We start from the raw sequence: 11,696 nt of genomic DNA on the forward strand, positions 1-11,696 counted from the left end.
TTTAAGCAGTTCAAAAGCTCAAGGCAGCCCTGTTGTGAGTAATGGTCAGACTGCCTTATGAGTGTCCTTTATGTCATTTGTATTCGCTCTCTTTGTGTGGTGTGATCGTGTGCATTGTGTGATGTCTAAAACTATACTCAATAACTGTCTCTAATGATGGAATATTGTGTTCAGCTGGTGTCCTGTAGTCCTCTCTGTGAATGGTAATTTAAATAATTCAATAGCATTTTAAACTATTCATAACTATTACAAAAACAGAGATACTTCAAATACTAAAGAAATACTGTACTTCAGATGTGAAGGTGAATGTAAATTTAGCCATCAGGTTAGCATTCCCTTCCAATCAGACTTTCTGTAACTCAGTCAAGGCAGTAAAAGCTATGCATCACTGTTCCAAACAGTTCTCAGACATACCTTCATACATTCCACTTAAGAGAGAGGGAGGTTGGAATAGCTCTGGTTTGTGGGCACTGTGTTTTGCGTTTTGCAGAGCAGTAGGTTCACTCTGCTGGACTAAATGAAATTCCATGAATAGAGACACTTCCTGACCAGCCGAAGAGACCAAACCAAAGTTCTTTTTATGCCTGCCCAGAAAAGGCACCTAGATTGCTCTATCATTTACTAGCTATTGCTATGTGTTATTGTTTATGTATTTGTTTTTCCTCATCAGTTACTACTTAGCCTGTTTATACTGGCTACTTTAAAAAGGAAGTTGGAGTGATGTTATTCAACCACTTATACTGACTTGTAAGTTTCCACATCACTGTCCCACTTTCTCCAGCCTTGTTCAGCTGCCAAGATTTTTAGCTTCGCTGTTGCAAAGAATGGGGTTCAAATATCCCTCGCCTCATCATCAGGATGTTCCCTTGAATCCCCAGGGTATGAGGACAGACCGTCCCAAGACCTGCACTGACGCTGCAAAGCATTAGGGCACACGGGATGTGTGCATTACAGATGTCTGCTCACACCAAGCATGAAAGAGACCGGTTTTCTGTTTACGAGTCGGTGATGTAAAACCCAATCTATGGTTCCCTCTCCTCTGATTGCATTTTCACCTTTAAATACTTCTCCTTTTTGTCCATTTCTCAGGTTGTTGGGAAGATAAGATGAGCTGTGGATGATTCGTCTCTCTTTTCTACATGGCTCACAGCACATATTTTTATACCAATGGCCCAGGTGTGATGCACTCACTCTTCACACGAGCTCTCTTCTGACCTCTACACTGTATTTCACTGCATGTTGAACTCCCACACAATGTTGTTTTAAAGGCTATCATTGGTAGAATCATCTATCTGTCTCGGCTAAGGGGAGTCTTTTTAAGGGCTTTCCCTGACAAGGAGAGAGTGGGAAGTGTGCTGTGATTGGAGGACACTGTCAGCCAATCACTGAGCGCTTTGGGTTAAATTCACTGTGTTGGTGACTTTTCTCCGTGTTTGGGGAGAGGTGAAGTGGCACTGTTAGTGTGCAGACAAGAGGGGAAAAGTGAGAGAGAGGAGCAGAAGAGGGTGGAGAAGTTGTTTTGGGAATGCTTGGGATGAACTAAGGATGCTAATGTAGGTGGTGATTTCCACTGACTCCCTGAGGTAAAAAAAAAAGTTTGTAAAGTTCTCAGCTTTGAATGCTCACTAACAGAGGATGGCATAGGTGTGGGTTGTTTGGACAGAGGGCACATTTGACACAGGAATTAAATGGTTTCCTAAGTGTAGCTAAATCATGTTAGGCAATAATTATATGTCTTTGTATTTTGGATGAAATGAAATGATGAAAATGTGGTGTTTATGAAATCAAATGCTTTTAAATCCAAACACAATTTAAAAAAAAAACAATCTCCTCTTTCCTACTTTTCCTCATCCACTTTCCATTTCCTTTTTGTAACATGCCTTTTTTTTATTGCATTCCCTGAAATCTTGTTTTGATCTGAGACTACCATGTGGGATTCTCATAGGTTGCATGGACAATGTCCTTTGCTCAAGAAAATTATTCTGCTGCATCTCACGTTAATTATAGAATCAACAGTTTTTAATGAACAGTTCATCTGTTCTATGATGCATGGAAAAAAATATATCTGAAATATTTTTTTTGTATTCCCACTTAGATAATACAGAGTCTACTGGTAGCACTAAGCACAGTAGTGTTGGGTATTGTCTGGAGACTCCATACGGATACCAGATTGACTTGGACTTTCTTAAGTACGTGGACAACATTGAAAGGACCAACACTATTCGTCGCCTCAGCCTTCAAAGGCGCCTCAGGGCAGCCAATCCTATTTCAGAACCTCAAGACAGACTCGGCCCCACCCAGTGGACCTCTTCTGAGTCTCTGTCATCTGTGAGCAGCGATGAAGTCCACAGAGCTTCTTTCTCCTCCTCATCCTCGTCCTCGTCTTCCATGAGTCATCGAAGGCCCCCACTCCCTCCTTCCCACTCTTCCCCTTCCCTCACTGGAGGCAATGAGGCCTCTCAGCCGCCCGTTGCTTCTCAGAGGGCTCTGGAGGGCAAGCCCCCTACTGCGACGCTCTCCCCTGCTCTCCCCAGGTCCAACCCCCATGTGGAGCGCACCTTGCTGGAGACCCGGCGGCGCCTGGAGCAGGAGAAGGCCTCCCTCTCGGCAGCTGTTCCAGAGCCTCATCCCAGGCGCAGGCTTGCCAGCTTCGGTGGCGTTGGTTCCAGTGGCTCGCTCTCCCCGTACACAAGCTGGAAAGCTCTGAACCAGAGCCTGCAAGCTGGCAGTGCCAAGCTGAGTGTGGCTGAACAGCCCGGGCAGGGGATGTCTTCCCTGGGGGGCACCACTGGAGGATCGCTGAGGCACAGTCCACTGAGCTCTGGCAGGGCCACCCCAGTGACGGGCGTGAGCCCCCTTCATCTGCAGCTGGTGCGTGACCAGATGATGGTGGCCCTCCAGAGGCTGAAGGATCTGGAGGAGCAGGTCAAGGCCATTCCTGTGCTGCAAGTCAAAATCTCCGTCCTCCAGGAGGAGAAGAGACAACTGGTCTCTCGGGTGAAGAATCTGAAGGGTGAGGACACCGAGACGGACGCGTCGTTTCGGAAACGGGCACACAGCACCGGCTCTGCAGAGCAGCTGGAGCTACAGCGTTACAGACTCAGGGAAGAAGCCGAGGGAGAGACCACTGGGGACAACCCAGACATCCTGAAAACCATCAACACTACTGGTCTGAAGGAGTTCAGGCAGCTCACAGCAGAAATGCAGGCTCTGGAGAAAAAAATCAAAGATGCTCGTCTAGAAACACGACACGGTGTGGTCGTGAAAGCATCCCACATCAGAGGGAACAGGTCTGTGGCTGTTGGCGATGACTTGCCAGTAGACAAAATAGGCATCCTCCATCAGTGCTCTATGAAGCTCACCAAAGACGTTGCCACAGAGGTGAAACTTGACACCAGATCCGCAGCCGTGGGAGTATCAGAATCCATGCTAGGAGCATCATCAGCAGAGATGGAACTGGAATCCCAGCAGCACACCATCCAGGTGCTGAAGGATCAAGTGCGGCGCTTGGAGGCCGAGCTGAAAGACATGGCTTTGCAGAAGGAGATGGGGCTTCTCAGGAACGAGCTTCGAAACGCAGCGGGGGCCAGGAATCACAAGAGCTCCACAGCGCAGCCCTTGACCTTCAGTGCTGGATCTCAAACCAGAGCTCAAACCCGGAGTCTGGGTGTGGGAAATCACCCTAACGTGCAGGACGCATCCACAGGAGAGCAAGCGGAGCAGGAAGGTTTGGGTATATCTGTGGGGGTGTCATGCAAGCCAGATACCCGGTGTGTGGCTACAGGTCACGACACACCTATTAATCACTGGGTCGTACGGGAGAAAGTGAAGACTAGTGAGAAGTGTGTTGGGGATCATGTTTCCACACGCAGTCAGGGTGTGTGTACAGAGATGAGTATCTGCGAGGCAGGAGTCCTTACAGAGGAGACCATGGAAACTCTCAGTCAGTGGGCCAGGAAGGTGGACCAGCGGACAGTTGGGTGTGGGGACTGCACGGTGGATGTGACTGTGACGCCTTTGAAGGCCCAGGAGTCTCGGGGTACGGTCACCGACACAGTCAGAGGAGTGGACTTGGGCATTATGGTGACCCCATGCACAGCTTCCCAGCGCACCAACACAGCGGTCGACACCGTGTCTCGTTTCACTAGCACTGCAATGGCCTTTGTCACAGAGTCCAGCACCAACACCTCCCTGAATACCACTAAAGAAAAACACACCAATACCATGTCCAACCTCACCAGAAGTATTGCCATAGGTGAAGGCAAGGTTAAAGACACAGAGGCAACAGTGAGAATGCGCTCCATTGGTGTGGGAACTTCAGTACCGGGAGACATGGTTCATGTTCCTCGTGTGTCCCCTGTTGCAAAAGTAACAACTCGAGACACCGGAGTGGGGCTTGCTAATGTCCACGAGAACTTTTTAGTGGGCTTAAGAACCAGGAATATCGCCTGTGGTCCATCTCGCCTCCCGGACCCCACCAAAACCAGGAGTATTGGCATCGGCGTGGGCGACGGCCGGCTCCGGGACGCGTCCGGACACTGGCAGACGCTCACGCAGACGACCCAGACGCACGAGCAGCCGCAGCCATCCGCAGCGCTGGAGCCGGGCCTGGACCATTACATCGAGCGCATGCAGAGGCTGCTGAAGGAGCAGCAGAGCCTGCTGACTGAGAGCCACAGTGAGCTGGGGGAGGTCATGGCCCAGCCCCAGGCCCACTTCACCTCCATCAGCACTCAGCTGGCAAGCACCCTCTCCTGCCTGGACTCCGTCGTGCGACACGCAGGCCCCGATGAACCGCAGCCACAACACAAAGGTAGAAAGAAAAATGCCATTACCTACGCATAAACTGTACACTCAAAAATGAATAATTATCTACACATGGGTAATGTTATGGTTTATCTTCAGAAAAGTAGTTTGCTCTGCCTCTCTGTCCAAAGTGGTTTACTTTTTTACTCTTAGTGTTTTCCTCTTAGTTGATGATTACATAGCTATGGTAGAAATGAGGCTTGTGGTCCTTCTCAGTATATCCTTCTGCTACTTCTCAGGTTCTGGGGCCAGTCCATCGTCTGAAACCACAGAGAAGTCCCCAGGCAGGAAGAAAAGCCCTAAAAGAGAAAAGAAGTCCTCTGACCTTCTTGGTTGGTGTTTGACATTTTTATGGTGGATACTTTTATTCAGATTAGAATCGGAATTTTAATCCTTGGTGTACTCCGATCTTATTCCAATTGAAAAGCCATGTGTACAGTCAATTGGATTGCCTGCTGTATCTTCTCAAGTATAAGTAAAAAACGCTATTCCGATCAGAAACAAATTTTTCAATCGGATTAGTTTAATCGGAATGACAAAAAAACTGTCCATGTAACTCCTTCTATTGGTAGACAGATAGACTTCTATGCACATCTGTTCCTTTATTAAAATCAAGGAGATGAAGATGAAGAAAATGGACTGAGTTTTCTCCTCTATGAGAGAAGAGAAAAGACAAACAAAAACAGTCTATGCAAGTGTGCATTTGCAGGCACCTCCTCTGATTTCTTCTCTGCTAAGAGGTGGAAATAGCATCTTCTGGTTTTAGTGCTGGCTGTCTGAGACCTACACTTAGAATATTTGGGATGGCGTTTGGTTTTGGATGGCTTCATTTTCCTCTGGTGCTGTGGTTTCTGGCACTCACCGACTGAAATTTGAGCCATCCAACTGACGGCAGAACAGGGAAAATATGCAAACGCCACTAGAACACTATACTGAGCTCTTCTCAGTAGGTTCAGATTTTCAAACAGGTGTATATTGCCAGGTCTGGACCTCCTAGATCAGCACAGATTTGTGTTTCACAGCTAAAGAGCCAAATTAGAAATGTGTTGTATGTTTTTTTATATATATATATATATAATGTGGAAACATGGAGATACAATGGCTTTTCTTTATATGAAAGTTACTGCAATATAAATAAGAGGCAGCAATAATGGTGATTATGGAGCATTTGCATCAGAGTAACTGGTAGTAGAATTGCAATAATGAGATACTCCTGGTACTTCTCCAGGTCCCCCCAGCGATGCCTTGTCACTCAAGCCCATCATTAAGAGGAAAGATGGCCGCCAATGTTGTGAAGACAGCAGGAAGTATCTGAAGTTGAAGACTGTAGGGTGAGTTTGCTGATATTTAGGCCCCTTAATTTATCGGGTTTCTCATGGGATTCAAAATCAAGATTTGATCACCGCTGTGCAGATTGACATTATTTTGTTTAACAAAGAAACAGGCCTACACTCCACACAAATTTGAATGAATAGTATTGGAATATTAATAGTGAAAATGATATGCATAGTTTCATTCAGCAAGCTTGTTTATACATAATGCCATGAAAGAAAGATAAATGGATTCTTTCAAAACATTTGACAAATACATTATGCATACATTTTGATGGCTTAAAGATTAAAGGCTCTGACTGCTCATTCAGTCTATTCATTTTCAGTTGAATCCTTTGGTCTCAAAATGTTTGATACATTTTTACTTTGGGGAAAAAACTAATTAAGTAAATTCACCACTAACTACTCACTCCAACCATTACCACAAACCCTGGCTACTCTAAATATGTGTTGTATACTTCAAAGAGCTTATGTGTAATCCTGTCATGTGATGATGTGTTGTGTTGTGTTGTGTTGTGTTGTGTGGAGTAGGCTGGAGGGCATGGTCATGAGTGAGGACTCCAACTCCGAGGGCAGTGACTCCGATGGAGCAGTGGACACTGCCACGTCCGAGAGGAGGGAAAGCAGCGGCAGACCTGTGGCTGAGGAGAGGAGGAACCGAGGGCAACTGGACAAGAGGGACCGGTAGGAACAACCATCATAGACAAACAGCAGTAACCTCTCAGAAACTTTTGTAAACATTACAGGATGTTTGGTGACTCTTAATCCCATTCCAGTTATACAAAATGAAACAATTATAAATACTTATGTGTATCTTCATAAATGAACAATTAATAAATGAACAATTGAATGCAATGGGCCTGAGACTAGGTCCAAGTTCTTAAATGATAGCAGTTACAATCTCCATCCCAACTGGACATGACCTGTTCACAATTGGACTTGATTGTGGGATGTTGCCACAGGGGAAAGGAGAGGATTAGTTCTAGCGTCAGCAGCTGTAATCCCCCGCACAGAACCTCACTGCAGCTAAAAGTTAATTCATTATTCATGGATGGACAGGAATGCCAAATACATGAATAAAGCAGGTCACCGCTCTGCTGACTTTAAGCCCAGTAGTGTGATGTTGAAAGACTGTCCGCATGGATCGGATTTCAACATGCTTTCTATATTTGCTCCAACCATGTAGACTCTTGATTATGCCTATCCACATCTGTGTTGATTAATACACAATAGACACTACTGAATTAAGGAGCACTGTAACATGTTTCGTTACAACTGTTACAAAACACAACCGTTCTCGATTTAAATACGCCGTGTCTTGTTTGTATGCAGGTATGAGCTGAGTGAGAAGACCTTGTCAGCATGTCACACACTAAAGACACATCTATGTGACAGTCAGACGTTATCCAGCAGAGAGCTGGTGAGTGTTGCAGATCTCTCTGTGTGAGCGCGCCTCTGTGTGTGTGTATGAAAACCTTTATGTGGAGAATGTGGGTTCACATTAACTCATATTTTTAAGCTGACTTTTGTATTTGATTGACATGCGACAGCTATGGATTTCTCTCTCTCTAGCTCAGATTGTGCTTAGGACGTACTTTACATGTATCATATGATAGGGAGATTTTATGGCAGGCTATCTATTTAATAATTATGCATTAGTTAGTGTATGTGTTTGTATGTATATATGTTATTACATGTGTGTATGAGACATTTAGTATGTATGTGTAAGCAGAAAACTCCTGAACCTATAAATGCAATGGTAAGTGTGAGTGCTTGAGAAAATGTGTTGAGTTAATGCATCCATTTAAGAGGCAGAGCTCTCCAACTGCCGTTGTTTTCCCACTAACTCATTTTGATTGATCACTGCAGGCTAACAGATTGCTATGGCCATGTGTAAGCATAAAAACACTTTGAATATTTGTTTATTTATAATTCATTTTGATATCCCTGAAACCATTATGGTTTTGGCACACATCCATGCGCCAGACTATAGTCTGACTCAGAGGAAATTGCTGATTTTTTTGGGGACTCTTTTTATACCCCTCCATCCTTGGAATGTGGATGTGCCTGTAATTTTGTACTAGGCACTTTTACATTCCAGAACAGAGGTTTTCTGATTTCTGGTTGGAGAGATGCACCCCCTCTGATCCTCTTCCATTCTGACAAATGTCTGGTATGTCTAAGATTAACAAATTACAGGAATCTGGCAGTTCTCTGATTTGGTTGTGTTTTGCTCAAATAAAACTGATGTCCTTTCCAGGCTATGGGAAATGCTAAGTTTACAGCTCTCAGTGGTTAAAGCCGTTTGTCCATTTTGGAGACAGAGAGAGAGAGAGGCAAAGTGAGGGAGTGAAATGTTTTGTGGCAACTGATTTTGTACATCCCAAAACCACCCAGGCAACCCAGCATTTCTGCAAGGGCCTCAGTGAAAAAGAGCGTGCATTGTGTGCTATGTTTACCCGTCTTTAGTGTTATCCTATAATTATGAAATGGCTTCTATTATAAGTTGAAATTGCTCAGTGTTGCACGACCTTTTCACATATAAATTACACCGTTCAATGTTTGTCTCAGCATCAACACAGTCTTTGTGTTTCTTTTTCTTTCACACAAGAAAATCTGTCCAGACTGCCTGTGACGCTGAAGGATGCAGATTAATATGTACCCTTTCCTGAATATGTGAACCCTTTTCTGCCAGTGTGACATTATGTGGTGTGTCTGTGGCCTCTGCTTGCATTATACATGCTGTGTGACTGTTTGCAAATGAGAGACTTAAAATGGCCAACCCCACTGTATGTGTCTGTGTTTCCTTTATAGCGTTCCTGCTTGAACACTCTACAACAGGAGTGGTTCCGCGTCTCCAGTCAGAAGGCTGCACAGGCCGGAGCCGTGGGGGATTTCCTGTGTGCCGCGCACCACATTTCCCCAATGGTGCAGAATCATGTGGCTAATATGGCAGACGGCAATGGCAACACAGCTCTGCATTACAGTGTGTCCCACTCCAACTTTAATGTGGTCAAGAAGCTGCTGGATGCTGGTATGCTCCTCTCTGGATGCACACAGTCTCTTCCGTTTACATCTCGTGGTGGCCAGTGTGTTTCATCTTTAATGTCGATATCATTTTCATTTGAGAGAAAAATCTAAATGTTGCACAACAGTCTAGGATAAACACATGTTGGGAACTGAATTTAGTTTAGACCATTAATATGATGTTGTATGGGCAGTGTGTGGAGGATTTCAATTGGAGAGGAACGAGGAAGAGGTAGAGAATTATTCAAACTGAAGAGGATGCGTTTTTTAAAGCCCTGATAAAGACTAGTAGTTATCGAAATATGTTGGCTGTTTTAATGATTTATTGTAATAAAGACTTTTTAATGCTTCCTTCCTCTTCACTAATCTGGAGTGCCTGGATCCCTGTCCTCGTTTCAGTAAAAAGGATGCAGTGTTTCACAAAACTGTGTGTCATCAGTAGTTTAAATGTTTGTCCCTTGAGTTAAGTTGAAACTGTCCTTGCCTGTGAATTGTCGAGGTAGACCTTGGGCATCAATGGCTATGCTTTTGTTTTTTATCTCTTCTGTAAGACGTGTGCAATGTGGACCAGCAGAACAAAGCCGGCTACACCTCCATCATGCTAGCTGCCCTGGCTGCTGTGGAAACCAAAGCAGATATGGGGGTCGTTGAGGAGCTCTTCCGTAAAGGAGACGTGAATGCTAAAGCCAGCCAGGTCAGACTGAGCCTGAAGAACAGGACTCTGAACACTTAACTACCACCTGATTATTCTCATACAAACTAGAGTGAATAATCCTATTATATAATAAGCTTGTATACAGTTACCTCATATGTACAAATAACTGTTTATGTAGCTGCAGACTAATGCAATGCTGTTAATAACTTGTTTGTGTCTGCATCAGGCGGGTCAGACAGCTTTGATGCTGGCAGTCAGCCATGGCCGCATGGATATGGTCAGAGCCCTGCTGATCTCGGGTTCAGAGGTCAACATCCAGGATGACGAGGGGTCAACAGCACTGATGTGTGCCAGTGAACACGGCCATGCTGACATTGTGAAGCTGCTGTTAGCTCAGCCTGGGTGTGATGCCACTCTGAGTGATAATGTATGTGACCAATCCCCCAGTTATCCTTAAGGGAGGAGTGGAAATGGTACTGCAGTTTTCTCCGTGTTTGTAAATAACTAATATGTTTGTGTTTGCATGGATGCTTGTCTGTGTGTATGTTTTTGAATGATTGGATTAGGATGAAAGCACTGCCCTATCCATTGCCCTCGAAGCTGGACATAAAGACATTGCCATGCTGCTTTACGCCCACGTTAACTTCTCCAAGGGTCAAACTCCGGTAAGGTCTGACTTACACCCATACATTATTATCAGGCACACCTGTGAATACTGTTGATGTCAATTGCATGCAGTGTAGTGAATTTGAACATCAGTATAAAGCAGTTCCTTTGTGAATGTTTTCCTCTATTTCCAGGGGACTCCACGTCTTGGAAACAGACTTGCTCAAATTCAGTAGGGAGAGGATGTTTGGCCCGACTGGTTGCCAGTAATTTTTCCACATATTTGCTGCTATATGTACTCTCAGTGCATGCAAGATGCAAAAGTTTTTAACCCTGGTTAGGGCCTATAATTGAATACTTCAGCTGAACTACATGGCCTTTGGAATTGGAAATGATCTGTTGGTGAAGCTAGAATCCCATCAATGTGCTTAAAATTACATGGAAATGTGTAATTATCAGTGCATAAGTACATGTCGGTCATGTGAGAATTTTATATGGGCCATATCCAGTCCTCCAACTCCTAAAGACAAAAGACTGCAGTTGAGTGCAGTTTCTTGCTAGCACTAGATGACTGCAGGATATTTTTCTTGGCTCTGAGTCATATCCTTTAATCATTTTTAGCCACTTTGTACAAGTCATAGTTGCTAGATAAATACACCACACTGCCTGTTCTGCAGCTGTTTGTATTTCTGAGGCCACAGAGGGAGGTGTCTATGCAGTATCTGTTTCTTTTTTGTGCCTGGATCAGGTTATGTCAGGCATGACAGACGTCCTGTGGAGACAAACTAAAAGCAATAGTAATGTTTTAATGTTTTTTGTGTGTGTACCTGTATGTATTTCCCTTTTCTATCTATTTTATATCATTAACATGCAGATACAGTATTATGCTGGATACAGACAATATTCCAACAATGATTAAAGTATATGCATATATTCTGCTTGTTAACCTGCACTTTGTATAATGGGATTTACATTTGAGTACAGCCAACTAGTTTAAGATTATATTTAGTGCGTTATTTTGTCTAAAGTTTCTTATTCTTAAACAATAAAGATGATATTCACTATATGTTTGTCTTTGATCTCCTAGTGTTGTGTAGTGTAGAGACAGCACCACCCTCTGGTCATAATGAAACTGCACAGACTCACAGCCAGCTAGTGGTCATTGTTGAACTACTCAAAGTATTCCTACAATGCAACGTATTATTCGATAGTATTCGATACTTACTATAGTAAGTAGATTTAAACTTGTCTTGCCACTTGTTTAGGCCAAC

General features: G+C 44.2%; 1 protein-coding gene across 1 annotated transcript; it reads left to right on the forward strand.

Annotated features, from left to right (window-relative positions):
• Nucleotides 1-824: 824 nt before the first annotated feature.
• kank1b (KN motif and ankyrin repeat domains 1b) lies at nucleotides 825-10,661 on the forward strand. The gene is made up of 11 exons (XM_076284963.1): nucleotides 825-879; nucleotides 2,096-4,813; nucleotides 5,046-5,138; nucleotides 6,035-6,137; nucleotides 6,669-6,821; nucleotides 7,470-7,557; nucleotides 8,952-9,171; nucleotides 9,716-9,858; nucleotides 10,046-10,246; nucleotides 10,386-10,484; nucleotides 10,620-10,661. Exons 1-11 carry the CDS (start codon nucleotides 825-827, stop codon nucleotides 10,659-10,661), a joined length of 3,915 nt encoding a protein of 1,304 aa, XP_076141078.1.
• Nucleotides 10,662-11,696: the final 1,035 nt, after the last annotated feature.

The sequence above is a fragment of the Alosa pseudoharengus genome, unplaced genomic scaffold (assembly GCF_046254945.1).
Source record: "Alosa pseudoharengus isolate Yale_2024_CS ecotype anadromous, Long Island Sound unplaced genomic scaffold, YU_APseudo_1.1 YU_APseudo_1.1_scf_14, whole genome shotgun sequence".
Classification (NCBI taxonomy): Eukaryota; Metazoa; Chordata; class Actinopteri; order Clupeiformes; family Clupeidae; genus Alosa; species Alosa pseudoharengus.